Source organism: Arachis hypogaea, chromosome 19 (genome assembly GCF_003086295.3).
Source record: "Arachis hypogaea cultivar Tifrunner chromosome 19, arahy.Tifrunner.gnm2.J5K5, whole genome shotgun sequence".
Taxonomy (NCBI): domain Eukaryota; kingdom Viridiplantae; phylum Streptophyta; class Magnoliopsida; order Fabales; family Fabaceae; genus Arachis; species Arachis hypogaea.
Window position 1 is genome coordinate 152882114 of NC_092054.1, and position 27296 is coordinate 152909409.

General features: G+C 32.4%; 2 protein-coding genes and 1 pseudogene across 4 annotated transcripts; all 3 read right to left on the reverse strand.

The window, feature by feature from the left end:
* Positions 1-1402: 1402 nt before the first annotated feature.
* On the reverse strand, positions 1403-4520 carry LOC112775628 (ankyrin repeat-containing protein ITN1-like; annotated as a pseudogene).
* Positions 4521-6379: 1859 nt separating this feature from the next.
* On the reverse strand, positions 6380-10754 carry LOC112776489 (probable protein phosphatase 2C 11). 3 transcript variants are annotated; one of them, XM_029295837.2, is made up of 9 exons: positions 10385-10754; positions 9308-9450; positions 8474-8572; positions 8186-8344; positions 7869-7955; positions 7673-7764; positions 7498-7569; positions 6756-6904; positions 6380-6637 (listed from the first exon to the last, which is right to left on the reverse strand). In XM_029295837.2, exons 1-8 carry the CDS (start codon positions 10534-10536, stop codon positions 6776-6778), a joined length of 933 nt encoding a protein of 310 aa, XP_029151670.1. In that variant the 5' UTR covers positions 10537-10754; the 3' UTR covers positions 6380-6637; positions 6756-6775. The 3 variants fall into 3 exon arrangements, with proteins under 3 accessions (XP_029151670.1, XP_025676460.1, XP_072085027.1); XM_025820675.2 differs by having other exon boundaries at positions 6380-6656; XM_072228926.1 differs by having other exon boundaries at positions 6380-6904.
* Positions 10755-13578: 2824 nt separating this feature from the next.
* Positions 13579-15596, reverse strand: LOC112777533 (3-ketoacyl-CoA synthase 19). The gene has a single exon (XM_025821934.2). The coding sequence runs from the start codon at positions 15363-15365 to the stop codon at positions 13899-13901; it is 1467 nt and encodes a 488-aa protein (XP_025677719.1). The 5' UTR covers positions 15366-15596; the 3' UTR covers positions 13579-13898.
* Between the last annotated feature and the right edge of the window lie 11700 nt (positions 15597-27296).

Consider the following 27296-nt stretch of genomic DNA (forward strand, 5'->3'; position numbering starts at 1 on the left):
TTATCAGCACACATACACTAAAATTCTTAAACAATACACTTAAATATCTTTGTGTTAGACCGAAATTTATGCAAATATAGAAAAATATTTCTTTAATGCAAAACTTTACATTACATTCAATTCAAACCATCAAGATGAACAACAATTTTCACAAACAAAAACAAATTATTCACCTACAAAATCATAAACTACTAAGAAAACATTAAGTAAATTGAACCACACCTCAGCCACTTGATTAGATTCAAAACAATAATCAATTCGTTCTGGTTCAATTGACAATCTGAACTTGAATTATTCATTATTTTCAACAACGAGATAACTGTTCAAAATTGATTTTAGAACTTGATTTCAAAAACATAGAGAACGAACAAAAAACGCAGGAACGCAGAGATGGAAGAGACATAATAAAAAAAGTTGAGAAAATTTGAAAACCAAAACGAAATCCTTTCGAAAAATGTAGTTATATATTCGCACGTTTATTAAAAAGTTAGTTAATAGTGGCGCATGAGGTGAATTAAGTTAAAGAGACTTGTATGACTGTATGAATAATAACTTGTATATGGAGAATATATTTTCATATAACCAACTTATCGATTAATTATTGTAAAGTTATACAAGGAAAATATTTGGGTTAATGATCAGAATATTTCTTAAAAGAAATAATCAAAATAGCTCTTGAAAAATCATGAATATATCAATTTTTTGGTCCTTGCAAAAATTAAATGGTTCAAATTTGTCTTCGAAAAATACATTTGTCAATTAAAGGATGACATATTACAAACTAATTAATGTCATGTGTCATTGTTTAACTAACGAAACACAGTGATCTTTCAGGGATCATTTTAACTATAAACCGAAAATAGGAAAAAAATTATATAGCATATTTCCTTCATATTCCCATTATATATAATAACAGTTAACTCAGAGAAACATATGTTGACTATGGCATCTAAAATTTGTGTAATTCTTTCTATGCACTTGTCTCCATTACAGGACAAACAGATAACTTGCATTACTATCACAACCTCTTGTCAGCAATACAACATTTTGATGCAGTTATGAAGTCTAGGTCAGGGGTGGTGATGACTTGTCCCCAACACATTTCTAGTAACAAAACTTGAGCAACAAACAGGGATGGCAACCATAGATATTTTGACAATATATTGATACATAAATTAGAATTAGAGCACAGTTCTATTGATTTTTCCCACAGGTACATACTCAGAAAAGTTGCATTGCTTCATGATCCTACAACAATTGCTAAGAGAATAAACAAAACTGTACAGTGTGCAACCAAGAAGCATTAGAGTTTTCTTGGTGAACTCTTACAGCATTAATGACTTGGAAGGTGCAAATTCAAAATACCGGTCAATGTCATCTCTTTTTCTTGTGATCCTCCGGGGGGTTGCGAGTTCCAAAAAAAAAAAAATCAAAGGGCATATATCCGATCAACCTCGGAGTTGGAGAAATCTGAATGAGGCCAAGAGTTGGATCCGCTCCTCCTAGCTAGCTGCTTCTCCTTCTTCCTCATTGATCTGGTTCTCTTCGACCTCACGACATAGAAAGTCATGGTGCCAAGGACTCCGGATATTATCACTCCTCCAACTACTGTAACCAGGATTGCGGCCCACTCGTGCTTTCGACCCACGATAATGTACGAAGAGGCAATAAATGCCACGAAGTACATACAGAAGCCAACCACATCAGCTTGTTAATCACCTCCACCACCCTTTTTTCTGCTTTAGTTTCACCTCTAACCAAGGTAATTTGGACAACCACAACAGCCAAAGATGTAAAAAGTGCAATAGCATTGAAGATGAAGAAGATTTTGAAAGTAGCATAACTTGCTACCACTGCCGACCACTATCATCATCCCCACCAGGCACAGTGAATATAGCGCGAAAGCAACTGTAGCAAAATACAGCCACCACAGTCACCGAGTTTGTGGCATTGTTGATTCCTTCCCTATGGAGCTTCCTTAGCTCTTTGGAAATATTATGAACATTCTTGTTGGTTTTTCTGGTTTGTTCAAGTTGCGTGTGAACATCTTTCTTAATTTGAGTAACAGTTTTCCTCAGTTCATCCCTTGGTTGGTTGAGCTCATTAGCTCTAAGCGCACCATATCGACATAAACAGTCCTTCATGTCTGTTGACTCTTCAGAGAGGGGAAGATTTTCAGCAATGTCAAGGGCTGTTTTGTGGTCCCTGGTTAATGCGTTAACATTGGTGTCTGGCAGAAGCAATAACTCATTCACTATCTGTGGAGTAAAATGAGCAACAACTTTGTCAGATTTTTCATTTGAGAAAATATCATGGATGGATGGATGGAATGTATGTAAATTCAAGAAAGAAAATTTAAATACATAAGACCCTATATTTCCAGACAAATTCAGGCCAAACTATACTAAATCAGCAGCTTCATTTGCATTTTTAACAGTTAATATTTGTACCCGATGTTCCAAGGTGGACAAGTAAGTAAACAGCTATAAGGCATATTTAAGTATCCTACTAGGGGGATAATAACACATTTTTAGCCATGTGTATGAATCCCATAAACTAAAATCATTTGTGTTTCTCATGACCTCATCTATACGTAAGGTGCTTGTAAAGTTGTGCCAGTTTTGACATACCTCAACTCGCTTTTTCCTGGTAGCTACATGTAATGCGGTGTTGCCAAACTTGTCAGGAAGCATAACGATGGCAGCATCTGCATCAAGAAGCAATTTTACCACATCACAGCTTTGCCCTTTTACAGCCATATGCAATGCCGTCTGCCCTTTCTTGTCGGTCCTCCGTGCCAATTGTGGATCTTTACTGAGCAACGCTTTTACGATCTCTACATGGCCCTGGCGGGCAGCTAAGTGCAAGGCATTTTTTCCATTGGACCTAGCAATTTCCAACAAGCTACAGTCTTTGAAAGCAATTCTTTCACCACTTCTGTGTGGCCTCTTGTAGCTGCTGTTATAAGTGGAGTAGCATTCGATGGACCAACTGTTTTGCTTAACCCGGGATCATAATCTAGTAAAACCTGGACGATGGCTGCAAAAGAAAAACTATATGTATTAAAAAGGATGAGTAAGAAAAGAGTACACACATATAGAATTTATGATTAGACAAAATACAACAATTAAACCCTTATAGGATTAGCACATAACCATCAATTAACTGCGAAAGTTATCTAAACATGGCTAGAAGGCTCCTCGACACATATCACCACAGAACATTGACATCATATACATTTCGTCTCCCACTCCCTCTCCTATTATTTTGTTTCTCAATTACCACAAGTGCCATAAGACTTACTTCCAATCAACCATGGGAGTCCAAGAGCTATGCAGTCTCCGAACAAGAATACCTTTCCTAGAATCAGAACTTCCATTGTTGCCTCAGAGGTCCAAATTACTAATTACTTCAACCAATTCCTTGTGTGAATCAAGAATATAACTATTGCTTTTCTTTAGTTAATACAACATAAATAGTCAGTACAACTCACTTCATAAATAAAAGATCTACCCTCGGATGCAAAACAACAACAAAACTGCTTCGATATCCTACACCTACTCACCTAATTGGACTAACCAGTTGTAGCAGAACAACTACAATCAGCACAAGAGTGAAAATAACAATTAAAATACCATCTAACAATGCAAACAAATCACAATTCAGAATTCAGAAATTACCATGGTGGCCTTGACTAGCAGCAATATGCAAGGGATCAAAGCCAGATCGATTCTTCTTGGAAACAGTTTCTTTACTGGAATGCATCAACAACTCTTTGACAACATCAAGGTGACCCTTTTCAGCAGCAGTGAAGAGAGGAGTCTCTCCGAGCTCGTTCTCTTCGTTAACAACGGAGGCCCTCACCTCAGCGATCTCAGCGTTGAGTTCATCGCCGCTAAGAGTCCCAATAATCTGAGAATCGATGTCCAAAAGGATCTGCTTCACCGCACCAAGATCACCCTTTTGAGCCGCCAAGTGAAGCTCCGTGTCGTTGTGCCGCCCAGTCACCTGCTTCACATACTTCTTCTTCCCCGCCTGGTCGATTCGCTTCCCGGAGTTTGATAACACCAGCGCCGGCGCCGTCGCCGACGAAGGAGACGGAGACGGCGATATCTCAGAGATAGCGCTGTTGATGCTGTTCTCCCTTTGAACTTGAGCTCCTGAAAACAAAAACAAACACGAGGAGTAAACAAAAGAGGCAAAAGGGTCTCAGAAAAACGAAAGCTTTGTTGATTGAGAGCTGCAGATAGCGAAAAGCAAAGAACTTTGAAGTGAAGTAACAGAAGAAAGAGAAAAACCTGGTTGGTTGAGGTTGGAAGCCATGGAAATTGTGGAAGAAGAAGAAGAAGAAGAAGAAGGAGAGAACGTTTAGCAAGTCATACAGATGAAGGATAAAGTGATTCGATTCTGTGATTAGAGAGAGATGGTAAAGAAAAATGATTTGGGGAAGCAGACACACAGAGGAAAGTGAGGGGAAAGAGAGGGGAGACAAGAAGGAGAAACACATTTTGGATATTCCTTTTTCTTTTTCTCCTTTTTTTTTTTTTTGTAATTCCATATTTTTTTTCTGCAAATTATTCATCTCCGAAAATTAATCTGAGAAAGAATGTAACGTGAATTAGAGTTTTCAATTCTTTACATTTTGGGATATTCGTCTTGACTGTCGGGTTGGATACCGTGTCCAACCAAAAAAGTTATTAGGATTTAGTTAATATATGTTTAAAGGATATATAATAAATTTATTATTAATAAAAAATTTTAAATTTTTATTTAATAAATCAAAATATATATATATTAAAAATTAAATTTTTATATTTTTAATAAAAACTTTTTTAATTCATAATTTTAACATATATTTGTAAGATATAAAATAAATAAACTATTATTATTATTATTATTATTATTATTAAGACAACTAAATATGATACTTTATTGAATAATAAAGAATACAAATACTGTATTGGATAGTCATCAACATTTTCTTTCTAGCGATGAAGATTTTCAGTTTTATTGGTAACGCAAGATAATATTTGTTACTCAAAGACTCTACTCTGAGAGTGACATAATAATATAGAAATTTGGATGATTCTAGCGATGGCAAGTGAAGAAAAAATTATTGATAAATGGATGTAAATTTTCAACATAGATATTTATTTAATGTAAACTAGACAATATTAAAAATATAGAATCTGACCCCCAAAAGAAAAAGAAATGTACTAATAATCTAATATACATCAGCGTTAATTTATTTAGTTAAAGAACACAACATTAATTAATTTGATCATAGATAACCAAATATATCTAGATTACTGTAATTTATTTTGTGAAGAAGGAAAGGAAAGGTGTTAATAGTCAATAATCGGAGTTTGATGAGATGAGACCATCATTGAACTTAACTGACCCATTTATAATGCTTTATGAGCGTGCGCCGTCACAATGGAAGAGTCTTAAGTCTTTTAATCTTTTAATTTACTTTATCTACTCCAAAACATCACAAATCACACATGCATTTCCTTATTGAAAAATGAATATTAGTTGAACTCATGACTCCATACTCCTCAGCTAATTAAACATTACTTAATTTGTTTGTAGCTTGAGCCAGATAATTACAAATATAATAAAATTATCCAACCGGTTTGGGGACAAAAGACAAGGAATAATTGAAACAAAACCTGTGGGCTGGAGCGTTAGTCAATTAGTCATACACTATTCATATTGTGCTCTAATTCTGCACATTCGACAATGAATTAATCATTAAGAAATTTAGTATTATATTTTACATTTTATTCTTTGATATAGCCTAAATAATAAAAAAAAAAAATTCAATTTTCAAGTGCTATTGTTATACAGTTTTGGAAAGCCCAAAAGCGACACTGATCACAAAAATTTTCTTGGAAGATTACGATTTTAATTTGCAATCTATTATATGTCTCCGTAAAATATGGCGAATAAAGAATATCTGGACACACCAAAATCAATTGATATATATATATATATATATATATATATATATATATATATATATTATTCGTAATGTATATTTTATATTTCGATATATATTTCATATTTACAATTAATTATTAATTAGTAATTAGTACATCTAATATGATTGATTTTGAATTCAGGTAACATATGAACATTAAAGTTAATAATATAAAGTAAAGACTTAAAAAATATATTGTTATATATTCAAAATTTACATGCAAATTTTACTAGAATGCCTTATTTAACTTTAGGAAAGCTTCGAACCATGATTTACACAAAATGTTATATCTCTAGAAACTTCTTGTCTGAGCAGAGCCATAATATTGTAGTTCCAAATAGAATCCAAACATTTCTATACGCGAAATACTAAAAAAGAAGTAATGAAGTTCAATCATTTGCAAGAAGAAACAATGCGTGTGTATTTATATTTCGTGAGATTTACATGCAACACAACCCAGGTTTGACTTCAATAGCACCACGCTTTCATTTTAGGGTGTTGGAGTTGGAGGGTTTAACAACATAACAAACAAACAAATAGAATATCATGTGTATCAATGAAGGGAACAAGTCTTCCAACATAAAACTGGATTCTGGAGATGGAGCTTTCATCCTTCAAGGGTAAAATCAAATGCATCTATAACTATTTCCTTATCTGAATAAAATATATAAAACTGCACCGTCAAGAAGAGAAAAAATTAAGAGAAGTAATACACTCCAACATAAGAAAACTACAAAATGAGTGGATTTCAGTTCATAGAAATGGCAGACACCTGAAAAGCATGGAGTCGGATCAGGAGAGATCAAATCGAACAACGACACAAGTGATGTTGTCTGAGCTTCCTCGCGCATAAGCTTCTTTAATGAGTTCTCTGGACGCCACTTCTGCATCTGTGATATTTTGTACTAAAGACACCGCCTCCTGAAATAGTAGGGACGACATGTAGGCAAAAAACGAAAGCATTCACAAGGCTAAATAATTGAAACTAAAACTGAAAATCCAAGTTTGAATCTACAGCGTTTCAAAATCACATGTGGCATGGGAAATTTCATGCATTGACTATGAAAAATTGTAAACACATATCCGTTCCATCTCCCCTCTTAAATCAAGAAGGAAGGGCCTTGAAGACTGCTACGAGTGCACATGTAGAGTAGAGAAATTTAAACATGAGACCGCTATAAACCTTAATACGAACAACTTCATTCACTTGGAACACAGCACAATTTTGGCTGATTGGCATATAAAATTATATCATGAACGCCAAAAACTTCCTAAATTGCATCTATACTTGCACTACCAAGGTTGTATGCAGCAAAAAGAGGACACACAATGAAGACGGCAAGCATGGAGACTACCAAGTACAAGGTGCACATGCACTTGTAACCATAGTTCAGCTTTGGTACAGAGTAGTGGCACTCAGCAGTGAACAGTGATTACCAAAAACATATGAAAGTTCACAAGATCAAGCGTGTCATTTATGGTCAAATATAGTATAGCTTGTAAGATGAACTCACCTTGTTTGATATGACATTCCAAAGACCATCACTGGCGATTATGATAAAATCCACACCATCTATTTCTTCTTCCTAAGCCAGAACAGTTGCAACAAGGGGGGGAAATCAGCTGACATAATATCTATACATCACTGGAATACAAATGGGTGATAATCAGATGTATGGGGTTAACAACCTTAATCTCTGGGTCAGCAACAACGTATGGTTTAAGAAGTTTATCTCCAAATGCACGGGAAACAGCAAGAACACCACCAACCCTCCATGTCCCTGAATCAATAACCAGCTAGTTAAACTATTTATTGCTATCATTAGTTTATTGCAAACCAAAATAAAAAGAATGGATGTTAACACCAGTGCATAATGAAACCCACCTGCCCAAATTATGAATCCCCCTGCCTCCTCAATCCTTTGACGCTCATCAGATCTATCAGGTTTGTGATCGATAGACAAAGGAACAGCTACAGTAAAACAATACACTCATAAGTCATAACAGTGAAAAGCAGAAGAATAAAATAACAGGGATGAGGGAAGAGGGAATTATTTTGCTTGAGCTATTTTGGAGTGGAAATTTACTATGTATTTGACAAGCATATCACCAAAATTGGGCTAAAAGAAATACGCCGAATAATCCCCCTTCACTCAGCACCAAATTCAGATAAATCCCGCACATAAGTGACACAGTACCAACCTGTACCAGCTCTGGATGCAACTACTCTGGAATCGCCAACATTTGCAACAAGAATTCGGTCGCCCAACAACATAGCTGTTGATGCAGTGGACCCAGCATCCCTCTGATGGCCCTTTTCCTCATTGAGATAATCAACATCTGTCTGTTTAAATGCTTCAACTGCAATAACAAATCAGCAGGCAATAAACATACTATGTTTAGAGACCATCCATGTGGCAAATCAGACCACTATAGTGGCATATAATATTTTGCACTACAAGGTATATTTTATATGATAGTATTTCATACCAATAGCAGTCTTTGTGTCTTTGATAAAGTCAGGATGGCTACTTAAATTTTTAAACAGATTATCCTTCAGGTATTCTGCAGTTCGGGAACCTCCATGACCTAAAAAGAAAAAAAGAAATAAATTTAATAGATGCATGAAAAGGACATGTCAATGAGGAATAAACTGCACATTCTTCAATTTTAGTACAAAATTTGATCTACACAGGCTTAAAAACTTTCCAGTATTACAATTACTTGCTCCGTGCTACAATGAGCATTGGTGAATTTCTGTTGATACATGCTACTGTTTAGTCTTTAATATGGGTAAATTCCTAATCCCAATCTTATAGGAGTCTTACTAGCTGTCTTTTGCCGGTATAAATAATATGCTTTTCTCCATTTGGGCTAACCTATACCATGTATAAGTCCTAATTATGCTGCTCACTAACAGTTCAAAATGGAGAATTTCAGAAGATCATCCAACTGGCTCATTTCAAGTACTCTACTCTGTCTCGTCACTTAATAACTGAACCCTAAAGGCCTTTTCCAAAAGATTCGAGACAACAGTCAAACAACATCAAAGCTGTAAAGACACACCATGAGTCCATAATTATGACAACAACATCTCACCAACGGATAAAGCCAATGGCCTGGACAAGATTGCAATAGTGAGCATACAAGTTATAAAGGTAAAACAGAATCACCAATTTCTTAATGTTATGTCTGACAAGTAAACATCCTACAATAACACTGTAAAATGGCTATATTGCAACCGAAATCAATAACGCCATTGAAAAAAATGGAATGACATCAAGGCTAGGCTTCAGAGATATAGAACAGAAACATTACACATACCATCAAAAACACCAAAAAAGGCAACAGTCTGACCATCAACCTCTGATATCTTGGTCTCAAAAAAATCCTCCATTGAAGACCTTTTACCCTTGAAACTGGAATATCCATAGCTAAATCTTCCATTTCGACTTCCAGAGAGAAAGCTAAAATAAAAACCAAGCACTTCACTCGTTTCAATTTTTTATTTCCAATATTAGAGAGATCAAAGGCCATTAAACAACTTCACTAAAAAAAAATAAAAGATAAACAGATGGTGGCAAACAAAAATTAACTGAATTTCAAGAATCCCTAGTTTTTTCCTCCAGACCAAGATTACTTATAGCTGTTGACAATAACTTTGAATAATTGGACTAATTACCACTCCTTTCCATGACCCCTGCTCTACTCAGACATGCTTGCCTGGTATAAGATCAAATAACGTTTATGATTTAACCAGGAAAGGTTTTCCAAATTAGACAACGATCTTTTCACATGAGTACTTACTAAATCGTCCGTTTTCCCAATTTTTTCCATCCTACATCCCTGTTTTGGATCATGGATACCATACTATATTTCCCATTTTAAAAGCATAGAAACTTATGGCTTATCTTAACAGCAATAGAGTCTGAAGTCATTCTATACATATAACTTACAAATATTGACCAGATATTTATACATAAATATTGTGTGATAGATAGTGATACAAAAATTGGTTTTCAATGCATCGGTTATTTTCTTGAGGGATTTGGCAAAAAACTGGTGCAGAGTTTCTTAATTGCAATGACAAAATTGTAATAATAAAACAGTTAATAACAAGAAGCCTAGTTGCAACAACCGTAGAAAATGCTATAACCTAACATAGAGTCACATATAAATTAAACAAAACGTCAATTCCTTCCATGAAATTTTCAGAATGGCAGATAGGCACCTACCTTATTAAATTTGGATGCGGTGAATTATGATTACAAATTATTATTATTGTTATTGTAGACATGTTAATTCACGTCGAAGTTTTTTTTTTTTTTTTTTTAATTTCAAAGTCGAAGACATAACCGGAAATTGAATGAAAGACGGGAAGAGAATGAATGAATAAGGAACCTGATGCCACCACCGCTGAAGAGAGAATCGTGATCCTTCGACGACATCACAATGTTGGGTGCTGCCGGCGGTGCGGGCCGATCATCCCTTGAAGAAGAAGAAGCTGCAGCTCGGGCCGCGGTGGCGGAACGGTCTTCCTTATTAGAAATCATTATTGTTACTATTCGCTATTTTCATCCTTTTTATTTATTTATTTTTGGTTCTGGTTATCGTTCTTTTTAGCACCACCCTCTTCCTACCTCGTTCATTCTACTACCCCCTCCTCTTTTTTTATTCAACATTTTCCGGTTTTCCCCTCTTCTCTTCTTTCCTTTATTTATTTATTTTTAAATATATTTTTTTTTCTCTTTGTCGCTCTGTTCCTTTTTTTTTTGGGTCAGAGTGTCGCTCTGTCTAAAGCTAAGGCTATTACTGTTACGTGGGCCTCGGTCCGGCCCAATATTTGAAAATGAGAAATTCTAAAAAGTCAACTATAGCATAATCTTTCCCACTTCACCTAGAAGTTTCGATTTTAAAACTCATACGTTACAACTATCTGGGTTCAGGATTCGGTGGTCCAGGAACCTTTGGACCACTTAGTGGTCCAAGTAAAAAAACATGCTTTTTAAGATTTTTTAACAACTGTTACATAGTCCTTTAACTAATTTTAATTATAAATTGACCCTATATATTTTATATAATTATAAAAATGATTTTTTATTTTATAAATAATTAATTTATTATAAATTTATCATGTTCATTAACAATCAAATACAAAAACAACAACAATTAGATCATCCATAGATCCCAATTTTCTTAAAATATTACATTCGATCCGAGACGTTCTTGAGGAGTCTGTATCTTTTTTGGTACATAAGTTATAGACTTATAGTTAACTCTTTTTTGTTTTTAATTTTAAAATTTTAAAAAATAAAGATAGTGGAAAGTTGTTAAAAATTAGTTAACTCATTCTGTTCTTACCGTAATTAAACTTGAGAGTTGACTTTGACTAAAAAAATTTGGCAGTTGACTAATAAAAAGAAAAAATGTAAATATTACAAAAAATTAATAAATAATTCTTTATTTTATTTAAAAAATTCAAAGTAATCCCTACTTCCGAAAAATAAAACGAAACGCAATGTAATATTTTATATATAAAATTTAATTTTGATGCTATGTTAATGTAAAATAAGAAGTGTTAGAAAATTAGTAATTTTTTTGAATTGTAGTTATTAATTAGTTATTATTAATATTTTTAATGGTGTGAAATTTTTTTTTTTTTGTTAAGTGCTGGCCAAATTTTAAGAAAAGTGATGATGCCCTAAATTTTCTCATGTAAAATTATTTTACATGTACATTTAACACATTAAAAAAATAACTATCTTTTAATTACATTAACGATATAAATGGTCATCCAAGAAAACAACGAACAGTAATTATACGACTGAATAAAATATTTTACACGAGTGCTAGGAGCCGTATGTTTTGTGATTTATAGTCATTAATTAGTTATCATTAATATTTGTAATGCTGTAAAATTATATCTAATAGTATGAAATTATTTTTTTTTTGTTGGTTTAATATTGACCAAAATTTAATAAAAATACTGATCCTTTAAATTTTCTCATTTTATACCGTTAATACGTTAAAATTAAACTCTTTATACTATTCTTAGAAATTGTACCTTCAACGATCATCCTTATTCCTTGATGGTTGCTAGACTGCCTAGACATGCATATTGCTGGTCCATGCAAATTATATTTTAAGTCCTCAATTGCACATTGCACATTGCACAACGTGCATGCCCCACTTTGTTGTGTTTTCAAACTTGTGATCATGAACCTAACCTGTGAGTCTCTCTTTGTGAAGTTTTTTTTCTTTCTTTCTTTATGTTGGGCACATTTCTGTATATAATAGTCCTTGATATTTCGTCTAAAACAAATTTAAAAACAAAACTATATATAGTATGCATTGACATTTTATAAATGTATATATTTAGGCAAATGCCTATACAGGACATCAATCAAGAGGCGTACGTACATGGACATAGTACAATAGATTAATTTATTTCGCCTCTAAAATATGTAGTTAGTTGGGGTTTTAATTCACTCCAACCATAATAATGATATATATTAGCCACTTATCCTTTTAATAGAAATATATATCTTTTAGGGGCATTAAATTAAAATGGGTGATAGTGGTAGCAAGTAGCGATCGTACGTGGCCCACAGATTCTACATGAGATTATTATAGTGCCATTCATAGCCATGCATAACCCAGTGAATCACCAATAATAATCTATCTTCATTCATATTAATTGACTGGGCTAACACATACATAGAAGTAGAAGCTATTAGATGCTATTTTATATCTTTCCCGGGCCACCCTCTTTTTTTAATTAAGTGGTGACACATGTATGTGATAATGCACAGTTGAAGTAGTTCTAAACCAATTAATTCGACATATCATATATATATGCTGCGTAATTATATTGGTCACATTCTGATGCCGAATCTATTCCATAAGATCTTCATATAGCCACCATAGGCACATAATAGTAATAATAAAAACGCATAACAAAAAAGAAAGCTCCAATAAATGTACCAATAGGGACATGCAGCTTTAATTACCTTTGTTGACTTCTTTTTGTATTGTATATTTCTTCGTCAATTCATAGGGCCACCATGAAAATAATGTAAATGTGAATGGAAATTTATTGGGAGTTTCTATTGATATTTTTTCCTGTGGGTTATCGTACGTAACCCATTAATGCTTTTACCATTCTTTGGTAAAGCCGTAAAGCCGTAAAGGCAGTAATATATATACTGCGTGCGCCTCATTATTTATAATCTTATAAAAATAAATGGTCAAAATTAATTACTAATATAAAATAAAAAATAAATTAAATAATATATATATTTATATATTTTATTAATTTTATTAATATATATTTATATATAAATATTTTATTTTAAAGATTCGAATTTATAATTTTTAAATGAGTATGTAAAAATTATATCATTTAGGTTATAATTTGTCGATAGATATACATAAATATTATTATCACAAAAAATGATATTTATATCAAATTTTATATTATATGCGTTTTTATGTATATTTTTTCTATGATATAAGAGAGAAATATTTTATCGTCTTTTATTTCTTACCAATGATTTTTAATGTAAGAAATTAAAATATATAAAAAAAAAGAGATGTACACAAAAATAATATATATCATTCTTCTATTTTTACAGCAAGTTTACTATTTAATTAATTTGATAAACAAATTAAACCCTACACTACTTGCTTTCCCTTTAATTTGATGACCAACAATTACATATATATATTTAGTAAAACTGTATGTTTAGTAAAAAATAACTACTCACATCAAAATATTTTTTTCACGTAAAGAATCATTAGATGGATTAACATGTGCCATCTTTAAATTCTTAATGATCGCCTTTACACGAATTTATATTTTTACATGAACAGAAACTTATTTGAATAATCAATAATTAAGCGACATTAATGGTGTTTATCCCAAAGAAAACTTGGTATAATCGAACCTAACAAAGCTAAGATCCTCATCGTTGATCCAATCGTACTTGTCCTTGAAAGGGTTGGCGAGAGAAGCAGGAGGATAAGAATCAATGGAGTCCTTCCACACATTCTGATCCGACAAATCTTTCATAACTTCCCAAACGCAGTTATTACACTTGAAACCAGCACCAAGGCTTATCATCAATATCCGATCTCCCTTCTTCAACCTCTTCTTCGCTTCCATGTACCCAAGAACGTACCACAATCCACCGGCCGACGTGTTCCCCCACCGGTGCAGCGCCATCCTCGCCGGCTCAAGGTCATACTCATTCAGCCTCATTCCTTTCCCAACGCCGTCGATAACCGCTCTCCCTCCGGGGTGCACGCAAAAATGCTCTATCCCCGCCTTGAAATTCAACCCTCCACCGCCAAGAACGTTGTTCATCAAGCTCCCCTTCTTCGTCTTATTCTTGTTCCCAAGAAGAATCTCCAAAACTCTCAAGGTTTCACCTTTCTTGATGCTTTTACGAACACAAACCAGGAAGAATCTGACTCGCTCCCAGAGAGGGAGAATCTTTGGCGCCATTTCTTGGAGGTTAACGGTCAAGGCCAGAGCTGCTGACTTGACCAGACTCTTGGTTAACCGGAAACCGGCGTGGCCTTGCTCGTCTTCTACCTGTATGCAGCAACTGTAAGCTTCGTCGTCTGCACCGTACTGTGTTCTCTGCATGTGCTTGAGTTTGAGGATTGCGCGGTTCTTCATGCTTGGTTTGTTAGTGAAGAGCATTGAACAGCCGCCGGATCGGAAGAGGCAGTTAGAGAGCATCATCATCTTGTCCCTTCCGCAATACCAATGAGCACCGAGATCCTCCGTGCTAACCACGACGGCGATGGAGTTGGTGTAAGACTTAAAGAGCTGTTGCACTAAATCAATAGCAACCACGCTGGCACTGCACCCCATTCCAGAGAGATTGAAGCTCTTAACATTCTCTCGCATCTTGTAGCGGTTGACGATTCTCGAGGTGAGGGAAGGTGAGGGGGAGAATAAGGAGACATTGACGACGAGGATGTCGACGTCGGAGGGAGCGATTCCGGTGTTGTTGAAGAGGTTATCGAGGGTTTGGAACATGATCTCGTCGATCTCGTCGTGAATGTCTTTGAGAGTGGGGCATTCTTCTCTGCCGTCGAGAACGATTCGTGGGCAGTAAGTGTTCTCGCCGATGCCGGAGTTGACGATGGTTTTGAGGAGGAATCTGTACTCCTCTAAGCCAAGGTTTCTGTTGCGCATCACGATTCTTGTGCAGGAATCTGTGTCGAGTTTTGTGTCCTCTGGTGGCTTGAAGCATTCATAGGCCACCATGTAACATGATTTCCCTCTTCGATTCATAATCAGTAACTTGGAGAGGACATAGATTGAATACAACATTGGAACGGACAAGCATAAGATGAGAAGAACATCCATGGCTGCTCAAAAAGGAACAGTGAACAGTGGTGTTCTTTTCTTTTTATGTATCTGTGTGTTTTCAAGGTGCAAGAGTGCTACCTCTATATATAATAATAACAACATGCAAACAATTTTTACATCATCTCCTTGCAAATTATATTTTTTAAAAAATAAGTTAAATAACACATGTATTTTTTTTTCCAAAGATAGGAGACTCGAATCCGCAACTTGGGAAGATCATGTCATTTGACCTATAACTCATTGGCAACAATACATGTATTTAAACATAAAATAAAAATTTATGTGTAATTATTTTTATATAAAATTAATAGTTAAAAATTTTGAGATGATTTAACGTATTAGACTAAATTATCATCTAATAATTCTTACTTATTTATTGATTATTACTCATAATTTTTTTTTACGTAAATACAATAGTTATTGTGAAATATATCCAAGTAATAATTTTTAACTGTTATGTTGATACAAAAGAAAATTTTATAGGAGAAATTATGATATTTACTTGTGGAGTGTGCAATGCAAGTTGTACTACAGAGCCAATCACATTCCTACATTCGCATTCACATGTACAAGTTGCATGAGTTTTCAACCAAAACAAATTAAACTCTCTTACTGGACCAGACGATATTGACTTCTGCCTATTATAGTTCTTGCTTATTACCTCCATTTGGGAAAATATATAATTAAATTAAAATCTTGTTTATTATTATTTGAATATAGTGCTAGTTATTATTCGTGCTGTACAAACAGGGTTCTCGTTGGAGTAGGTCAAAAAGTTATAAATATTCTAGCAGGTGGACCATCCAACAAGGAGCTAGCAGCACAATTGTATTTGCACTGATCAATTTTTTTCTGTGTAGATATAATAATGAAAAAACTCTGTCATCTTTATAGTTCTTTACGGACACTTTTGATTTGCATTTCAACTAACATCATCTATTGGGGTTCAGAAAATTGAATGACTCCCTAGGTTAAAACAAGAACCAAATGAAAATAAATTAACCAGCTTCAATTCGATCTTATATTAGTCTCTAGCTACGTACTTCAATTGTTTCATTCAGTTAGACATGGCATGTGCCATCTTACTTAGCTTTTAATATTGTTTGCTCTCTATTAAATTACATATATAGAAGCAGAAACTCCTTCGCCATTAGGGTTTGTTCATTAAATTAATTAGTTACCTGTATATTTGTTGTGACGACTGATCAATGTTGCTAAATAAAATCGGTTTAAAAAAAGTCACAGAGTCAATATTTTTATTAAAATATTAAAATTTAGCCCGAATTTAATCATAAAAAAAAGTAAATAATTTTATATTATTAAATATAATTTTATATCATTAAAAATACTAATAATTAATAAATAATTGATAATTACAATTTACAAATCACAAAATATACTAGTCCCTAACACTTCTGTATGTTCAATTTAACCATTATTGGATCGAGAATACATATGCGAGCAAGTTGCATTCATTTCCTTTCTTGCAATAGATCTTACTTTTGTGTATAAATTAACGTTAGTGCACGCTAGCCAGTGGATACTACTCACGTAGAGTATATAAAAGACAAAGAAATGAAAACAAAAATGAGCAAGAATAATGGAAGAAATGGCATATGGCAGACAACTTGGCCTCAGTCACCGGAGAAACACATTAATTACTGAGTTATATGATCGACCAGCCCCGTCGGGCTTAAATAAAATTAAATAATTATATATATAATCAATTATTAAATTAATTATTTATATAAAATATATATTAAAAATAAATTAAATAATTTATATATTTATATAAAAGTATATATTGTCTAATTTAATAATTATTTTTTTATATATTATAGTATTTTTAAAGATAAATATTCTTGTAAAGATATATCTTCACTTGAAGATAATATTATAAATAAGTCTGTCCAATTACTAAATTATTTACCGTATATAAACAGATTTCAAATTTAAAAGTTAAGCGTACTTGATAATTTTATATAAGGTAGAGTTTGATTTTTTGAGAGGTGACAGTGGAAAAGTTGACAGATAAATTATCTTTATTGTCACTACAGAAATCGTACATGAGATTTATTTTCACCGCTATTCGTTCAATTTTTTTTAAGTCATTGGATCTTTTCTTCGTTCGATAATCTCCCTCTTCCGTCTTCCATTCCGTCTTGAAGAGTAATTAGGACTAATTCAGCCAAGTTTTTATGTTCCAATTGATTTTTTTTATTATTATTCTAAAAAAAAAATTTCTTTTTACTAAACATATGTAGATTCAATCACGAAAAATCTTTCTCAATCCGTAATATTATCTTTATGTAAAAATGCCATCTATCATAAAAATATTTAACATTTTTAAATAAAATATATAAGTATATAACCAACCAAGTTGGGTTGGTCTAGTGGTTAGCTCACTAGTCCGCTTAAGCAAGTGTCGGGGGTTCGAATCCCGCCTTGTGCATGCAGCAACCCATTGGCCAGCGGCAAACCCTTAAATGGAGCTCAGTACCGCGACGGATTAGTCCTTGACCTGCCACTTGTCCAGTACGCCTAACTCTGCTTAAAAAGACAATAACTAAGACGATATTTTATGGGGTTTGTGGCTGATTGGTGATATATATATATCCAGTAACAATAATTGAACTTACTCATTCCTTTAAGTTAGTTTACATGCATTGAGATATTGATGACTTCGGTGTAAGTGTTAATATAGGTAGTTAGGTACCGCCAGCTACTCCATTATTAACAAGCTTATTCAAAATTTTCTTTTTCATTTTATTAATTAATAATATGGACCAGCATAAAACTTGCTAACATGTTCGATCATATAGTGAAGGACAATTAACATTAACAGCGTCTCCTTTAAAGGATGCATCAGATCATTAGAATAGGGCCCCTATCTCATATATAGCTCATGATGAGAATTATTGATCCTTATTGGTTAATATCTTTCTTTTTTTTATATATTCTTTTCAAGTTTTAATTATTAAATTGGCGAAATCAAATACCTAGCCAGGTTGCATTAAATAATTAAATATATTAATAATTTCATTTTATTTTTTTTTTACGATATTTTTTAATTTAATAGATTAAAAATTAACTCATTGCGAATCTTTCATTTAATTTTACGGTTTTTCTCTATTAGACTAACTATTTCACTATTTGATTAAGTGGAAACTTAAGTGCAGTCGACTTCACGTGAAATTGATAGGTGAGAGCCGTTAGATAATTTACTGATTTGAGTAAGTTTTTACCATTTGATCCAAATTATTGATATTAATTCTATCTACTTTACAACAATGGCACATAAGACTTGAAAATGCGTAGTTGGAACAGAAGATAATAATAATGTACTACAATTCATCAATGTACATATGATGCACGTACATCGCCAACTAAAGAAAGAAAGAAAATTAATTAAACACTGTACTCATTTCTTATATATATTCATTAATCACTAGCGAGTAGGTAAAGAGCTTATATAATCAAAGAAAGGTTTGACAATTATTAAACGATTATGTCTGATCACTTAACGGTCGTTATTATGAACTATAATGTACAGGTTGATTATTAACTTCTTAATTAAGATCTTGTTGTAGACTACTTAGAATTTTTCTCATAAAGTTATGATGCATAATACAATAAACAAAGTCATTATCAATTGAAAATTAAACTTTTATATTAATTAATCAACTTCGGTCCATATATATGCACGGGTGTGATATATATTCACAACACTTTAGATATTTTAGAACTGAATGTGGTAGTGACAAACACATCAAACACAACAAATTACAAAGTCATATATATCTGTAACCATACATTATTATTGTGCATGCATGCAGCATGAGTAGTTGTGATGAGGTTTAGATTGGAATCATGTAGGTGCAGTGGGTCTAAGAAAGTGTCTCTTACCAGATGCATCAAACTCACTGAGAAAGTGAGAAGAGACATCACGCAATAATAATCAAACGTGTTAGATGTATATTAAAATATAAAATAAATTAAATAATATATATTTATATATAATTATATAATATGACGTATTATATAAATAGTATTTTTAAATAAAGAAAAAACTCTAAATGATTCTAACAATTATTTTAAAAGATGAGATTCTTAATAAAAAAAATTTAACACGGTTCCTGAACTTTACTTTTATGGAATTAATTAGTTTCTGTATCAAAAAAATTAATGTTATTTTTTTGACATAAAAACTAATCAGTCCCAAAAAAATCAGAGATCAAATTGAATATTTTTTTTTTTGGGGATTTCGTAATCCTTTCGAAATAATTATGAGAAATCGGATGAGGTATTCACTTTATTAATAATACATGTGATTAATAAAAAAAAATAGGAGAAGAAAGCGGCATATGAGCTAATTTGTTGAAATTGTGGCATAGGCATTTAAATTTTAAACTCATCTTATAATTTTTAGAAAAAATAACACTCATTTCTGAGAAATATTTAAATAATAATTTTTTCTATTTCTTAAATGTGCATTCCTCTTTTCGTTAAATGTGCATTCCTCTTTTCTTTAAGATTAACATATATTTTATTTGACAAAGATGTCCAACAATAATCATTATAATTATATACGTAAAATAATAATAATTATTTGATTAACTCAAATATTGATAACAATTAATAATATTGTAATATAGATTTATTATTATTTTAATATATTTTATTTATTTTTATATTTTATCACATAGTATAAAATATGTTTACTTGTTACAAAAATATTTAATTTAAAAATTTAAATATTTTATAAATGTAATAAATTTTATTTATTTTAAAATTAATCATGAGATATATAAAAATTTTAAATTATTTTATAAATTTTATTAAAATACTTTACATTATGTAATAAATTTAAATTTTACTTAAATACTTTATATTATGTAATAAAATGTTAAAAATAAATAGAATTTATAATAACAATAATAAATATAAATTTTGTTTCATTATTATTATTATTTGAATCAACTGGCAAATATATATATATATGAAAAGTATATGGAACTAAGAGGTGATGAGGCAAAAAATAAACAATTTAACTAATTTATAATTATCTTAAATTAATTTTATTTGTTTTTAATTTATAATATTTGATATTAATTGCTTCTCACCCCAAATTAAAATGCTGAATGATACGTTGGAGAATTAGGTGCGGGGATCACGGAACTCTGCTTCCAACAATCCCGATTCTTCACCATCTCTTCCAAGCGGCGCTCAGCTCTTCCATTCAATCATCCACGCACCGATCCCTTGTCGGATTTCGTCGGTCCGTGCCACCACATGTTGGGTTGCGGTTGACCATCATTCTTCTTCTTCCCGATTGCCTCCACTAGTCCATGCCACCACTATCTCCTTCAAGGCACTCAATTCGAAAGTCCCCAAGTCGCAATTGAAGGTGACAACACCAATAGCTTCCGTCACAAAGAAGCGGCTATTGCAGTGCAAGAATTCCGGAATCACATAACATCATCCATGGAGTTTTCAATGCCGGTGGACGGATTGAACAACACATTGACTAATTCAATCCAAGGTGATAAAGAATTGAGTGCGGATGAAGTTATTCAAGAGTAAGAGGGGTTTAAGGTAAGTTGCATGGACTCTTCTTGCATTGTAGGCAATTTAATCATAATGGCATATGTAAATGTTGTTTCTTCATGTTATTTAGATGTTTTGTAATTATCTATTTGAAAAATTCCGGAACGGTTTTATATTTACTTGAGAAATTATTGGAGTAAGATAGGATTGGCCATCAAACGCTATGCATGTCTTAATCCAAAGGAATTGATATATTAAATTATGCTTGCCTTACGACTGACTCCCATATGCCATTGCACTATGTTGTTGATGTTTTATATTTGTGTGATTCATTATATTGCAAGGTATGTTGCATGGGCTGATCTTGCAATTGTAGGCAATTTGATTAGAACGTGATATATGAATGTTGTGCATGTTATTTAGATGTTTTTTAACTTTATCTATTTGGAAACATGCGGTATGGTCTTATACTTAGTTGATAAATTATTAGAGTAGGCTAGGAATTGCTATCATGTTCTAATCTAAAGAATTGATATTATTATATTATGCTTAAGTCCCATATGCCATTTGTAAGATCTAAGACTTTTAAAAAGTCTTATTTTAAATTAATCTCAAATTATATATTTATTTATGGTTTTAATTTTAGAAATTATTTTTATTAAAAATAATTAAAGGCAATTAATTAAACTTGAAATAAATTAAGGTTTTTATCCAAATTCTATACCTATGGATTATTTTTTTATTTATGATTTAAAGTTCGGAAAATTTGAAAATAATGAGGTTTGGCTATTTAAAATAGAATTTTGTCTAATTTTATCATTATTGAATTATTTTCTATATTTAAATTATAAAATTGGTAGTTATGAAATAATAAAAATTTTATATGATTTGATTTTAGATAATTTAATTTATATCATTTAATACTTTAAGTTGAAGATAAAGAGAAATTAATTATATTATATTATCATGAATTTTCAATTAGAGTAATTTATTAAAAATCAATTAGCATTTTTATACTACAAATAATATTTTAAAGTAACTTTAGAGGTTAAATTAGTTTTTCAAATATTAATACTTTATGATCCAATTTTATTAAAATTACCAAATTATCCCTATATCTAATTTTTACCAAAACCCTAAATCCTCAAAATATCGCCCTAACCCTAATTTCCCCAAAAACCTAGCCGCCTTATCTCCTCAGCCACCGAATTCCTTTTCTTCCCTAAACCCAGCAGCAAATTCATAGAAAGAAAGAAAGGGGAAGCAGAGGGAAGGGAGAACAGAGAAGAAGGAAAGGGGGAGAGGGACGAGCCAGAACCGGTTGGCCTCCCTGTTGCCGCCGAGTTGCTCGCCGCTCGTCGCCTTCGTGAGGAAGCCCAGAACAGAGGGAGGGAGAGCTGCGCAAGGAGGAAAGGGCTTGCACCAGCCACATGAACCACTGCCACGTCGTGTCTTTCGCCGTCTTCGAGGGTTCCTGTCGCCGCCATTGTCCTCGCCGTGAAGCCATCGCCGTCGCTGCAGCTGTCTGCGCCGTTGTCGTCGCTGCAGCTATCTGCGCCGTTGTCGTCGCCGAAGGGAGCTAGCATCGCCGCCATCCATGGAGGAAGCAGAGGAGAGAGATCTGCGAGGAAGGGAGGACCGCGACCTGTCCAACCGTCGTGCCCAGTCGCCGCTCGTGTTGTCGGCGCCGTCCTCGTCTGAACCGTCGCCAGATTCGCCGCTGCTGAAGCTTCTGGCCGCGCCTCTGCGTCACCGGAAAACAATTTGATATTGGAACTGGTTGAATTTTGGAAATGAATGAGATTTGGAAATAGTTGAGCAAAGGTTTGAGAAATGTTTGGATGAGACCCGAAAATAGTGGCAGTGTCTGAGTTTTAAAGGAAATGCTGCCGAAATTTTATAAAATTGGAAGTTTTATTTGAAATAATTAATTAAAAATATTTGTTTTCTAAAAATTATATGTTTTAAGATTGACTTATTTATCTAAGAAAGAGTTATGTTTTTAATTAGGATTGTTAATGGACGGAATGGAAAGGATGACGATGAGGATTTCTTTGAAATATGATTTTTGAATGAATTTGGAAATGAGATTTGGATTGACGAATGATTATGATATTGAGAATGTTGAGAATGTTCAGATATCGATTGAGAATGTTGAGATATGATCTTTGAATTATTCATATGGCTTATAAATTTGAATTATCTGAGATACGAGGTTCCCTGGATAAAGTACCATGACTTGCCACCACGTGTACCAGGTTGAAAACTCGATATTCTGTTGACCCTACGACGTAAGTGTGACCGAACACTATATAAATTCCCGAGAATGTTACCCCATTGAGCAATATTGATTATTTGAGAAAAAGCTATGCATAGACTCTTGGGGATGCACGTCGGGGGACAGTCTAAAGACAATTCAGACTTGTCGAGCTGGCTGGATAATCGACAGATGAGCCTCATCAGCCATAAGACAGGCATGCATCATATGCATTTGTATGCTTTGCTTAGGTTTGAACTTGTTTTGGTTTGCCTAATTACTAAACTGTTCTTTAACTACTACTTGAACTATTTGCTGTAACTACTACCTACTTGTGCTTTTCTTGTCTGTCTTGCCTGTGTTTGTCCTGGCGTGCTACATTTGAGAATGAACTTTGGTGCTGAATTAATGATTGTGTTGTTTGATTGCGTGGTTGGTTTTTGATTGAGATTTTCTTATAAGAAAAGAAATGTTTCAGATTTCGGAAAGATTAAACATTGTTTCTTTGAAAAAGTTTTGAACGATTACCTGCTGGTTTTTAAAGGATTCATAAGGCAATGATAATTAGTGAGCTTGAAAATAATTTTCTTGTTAAATATCTTCTTATGACAACTTTGAAACTCCGTGGTGAGACCATGTGGTTAGGTTCTCACTCCCCTACAGCTTTACATTTTCAGGAACCAAATGAGGAAGCATTATGGAGAGTTATACTGCGTTTGGTTTATATATGTTGTTATATAATTAGATTATTTTCTTCCCTCGTCTTTGTTATTACAAGTTTATAAGAGGGATGGGAGTTATATGTTTTATATGTATATTATATTATGAGTTATTATGTAAGGAGTCGTGTATATGAATCTATGCCTGCTTGTATTTTTCTTAAGATAAAGTATTTATTTCCGGTTTTCAAAGAAATTACCGATACAATGTCGAGTCACAGGCTCCTATATTTTAGTATTTAGTATGTAAAGTAGTCGTAATACTTCTTGCTATCAGAGTAGCGCAGCCGGAAGCGTGACTTCTGATAGTGAGAGTGTTACACCATTGCACTATTTTGTTGATGTATTTTATTTGAGTGATTCATTATATAGTAAGGTTCTTTAGGGATATAATATTTTTGCATAAAGCATCTAATGTTTTTGCCTCAGTGAAAGGAACACTATACCACCACAATGATTGAAGATTTTTGGCAATTTTTTCTTTTCAAGGTGATATTGATTTATATGGAGTTCTATTCTAGTACTTCTGTATTTATCAAGCACACAAATAGATTAAAGTTTTATTTTAGTCCTTTAAACTTTATGAATCAGTCACTTGTTATGGATGAGGTTGAGAATGAGGACTTTGTATTTACTTTGGAGACAGTTATGGCTAAATTTGGGAAAGAAATGACACCATATGCATTGGGCTGCTTTTATAAATATTTACTATATTCAAATAGCTAGATTCTTTTAGGTTAAATAATAATTGTGTCTTTTATGTTTAAAAGTAGATGTTTCTTTGTATATGATTGTTGATGTTTCTTTATTTTTATAATTGTCATTAGATGGCTGTTTCTTTGTTTTTAGATAGATATTTCTTTGCTTATGGCTGCATATGTGTCTTTACTTATGGTTGCAGATGGATGATTGTAGAAAGTCTACTTTAAAATGATTGATAAATTTGAACTGTTCGAAGAGGAATTTAAAACAGTTGATGAATTGGATGAAGTGAAAGAGACGTGATCCAAGTGTAGCAACTAGAAAGTTATTCTTTGTTTAGCTAGTTGTATAGAAATGATATACCCGTTTTCTAAACGATGTAGCTTCTCCCCCTCTAATAAAATATAAAGTTTACGTCAGATGTTTCTTTTGTTAAACAAATAGATATTTTTTTATATACTAAATGGATGATTCTTTTTGTATTACTTTTGGTTGTGATGAATTCCTGTATCGACAGTGTTGCAAATTGTATGGATAAGTTGAAAGAATATCATGATTCCTTTCATTGTATTTTAGCATGATGACAAATTTATAGTTACTTATGTAGGATAAATTTTTTTGAGTTTTCATTCACATGGCTTCTATTAAAGTAACATCTATTTAGTATGGAAAAGGAACATCCTAATGCTTGATAGAAGTAACATCCACTTAGATCTTTACAAAAATAATTAGTTACCTAACAGAAGTTACTTATATTTATTTTTTATTACAGAGATGATTCAATTGATAGTGAATACAAGTATCACAAAAGAAGAAAAAAATTTGTATTTATTTTGTTGCTTGTTTAACAAAATTTAAAGAAGAAAAAAAAAGGATAAGGGAAAGAACAACAACAATATCTAGTTATTTACTTTTTCAAAAGCAATCAAAGTGTTTTGACAGTTTTCTTTTTACCCACTGTTTGCTTTTTGCAGTTATTACACTTGAACTTTGGAGTTACAATTTTTATCAAATTAAAACTGAGTCCACATACACAACATACTACTTAGTAGTTAGTACTACTTCGATGAACATATGAGCAAGTGTTACTTCCATAATTAAATTTATTATCAAGTGGTCAAGGTATATACAACAAATGAATAGCCATCTATGTCTATTATTTATTAACTATAAAAATACTTATAAGTCACAACAATTGAATCAATAAGTAAAATATACATTCAATTACTTCAAAATTAATTTCCATCTTAAATGATGATTCATTTCAAAGAATCATCCATTTAGTATAAAAAGAAACATTCATTTCATTAACAAAAAAAACATCTGAGGTAGATTTTTGTATATTGTGCTCGGCTCTTCAGGATGGCTCTGGAAAGTGAAAGCAAAACAAAGCAATTATGATAAAGGGGTATGCAATAAATGAATAGTCATCTATGTCTATTATATATTAACTATAAAAATGTTCATAAGTCACAACAATTGAATCAATAAGTACAATATGGGTTAGTTTACTTTAAAGTTAATTCCCTTCTTAAATGATGATTTTTTTTTTTTTAAAATCATCTATTTAGTATAAAAAGAAATATCTATTAGTTTAACAAAAGAAATATGTGACAAATTTTTGCATAAACATTCAAGTTGCCTACAAGAAAAAAGATAGAAAGTAGGACAAAAATAAAATACATATATCCTATTCTTACAGTATTATAAAAGTCCACAACTGTAACCCAAGAAAAATCTCAAAATATATGAAAAGTGTCTCAAACAGTAACGTCATCACATGTATACATTATAATGAATTCCACTATTCGCATAATTTTTAGGTGTCTAGACTCAAACCGAATTTAACAAAATCCAACTCCTAATAACATCATCTTTCGGTCCCTAATTTCAGTAACATTCAATCTCTAGTTACAACAATTTAACAACATCCAACAACTTAGTAAGGGTAAGTCACATCGACTACAACCACATTTACGAAACACATGTCAATTAATCACATATTAAACCAAGAGCATGGCAGTGATTGACAACTATATTTATACATGAGGATTCGCTGCTAATTACTTCAAGGAATACTTATTGCTTGCCAAAACTGACAGCATTAATAAGCCGACCGATTTGGAAAAGCAAAATAGAAAAATTGGATGCGGAAATCAACCTCCAATTTTTTCTTATTACTTTTATCTATTTGTTTAAATGAATTTTTTCTATTATCTCATCATTAACACTCCAGGGACAATCCTTTAAAAACCTTTTTAAAGTATAATCAATTAGTAAATATGTAACAATAACCTATTAGTCTATAAAGAAAAAATAAAAACACACGTCATAACATAACTTCTTCCAAAAGATTTTCATTTAGGCTTATATAGCACATCTCTCAAGCAACTTCATGCTATAACAATGCAGAACCAGCAAAAAAATAAAGCAATAAAACTAAATAGAAATAGGTGAAGTTTACCTTTTGATTGGGATGTTTTCGAAGAATTTCAAATAAATTAAACTTGGGGATATTTTTTTTGCTATTCGAAATCATCAAGAAATAAAACTAAATAAAACAAATATAGAGTACCTCCATCAGCTCTTAGGTGCAGTTCAAGTACAAAATTAATTAGCAGTAATTGATCATAATCGTTAACAAATTATGACGGTAACAATATATAATCTTGCAACAACTTGCATACCTATAATGAGAAAATA

What these genes read in the sequence shown, in the direction of transcription:
- LOC112776489 (XM_029295837.2), bottom strand. Translation starts at nt 10,536, where the DNA reads ATGATTTCTAATAAGGAAGACCGTTCCGCCACCGCGGCCCGAGCTGCA. An exon ending in TGCATCCAGAGCTGGTACAG is followed by an intron (nt 7,956 to 8,185) that starts GTTGGTACTGTG and finishes GTTTTACTGTAG; the next exon opens with CTGTTCCTTTGTCTATCGAT. An exon ending in GGAATGTCATATCAAACAAG is followed by an intron (nt 6,905 to 7,497) that starts GTGAGTTCATCT and finishes CTACTATTTCAG; the next exon opens with GAGGCGGTGTCTTTAGTACA.
- LOC112777533 (XM_025821934.2), bottom strand. Translation starts at nt 15,365, where the DNA reads ATGGATGTTCTTCTCATCTTATGCTTGTCCGTTCCAATGTTGTATTCA.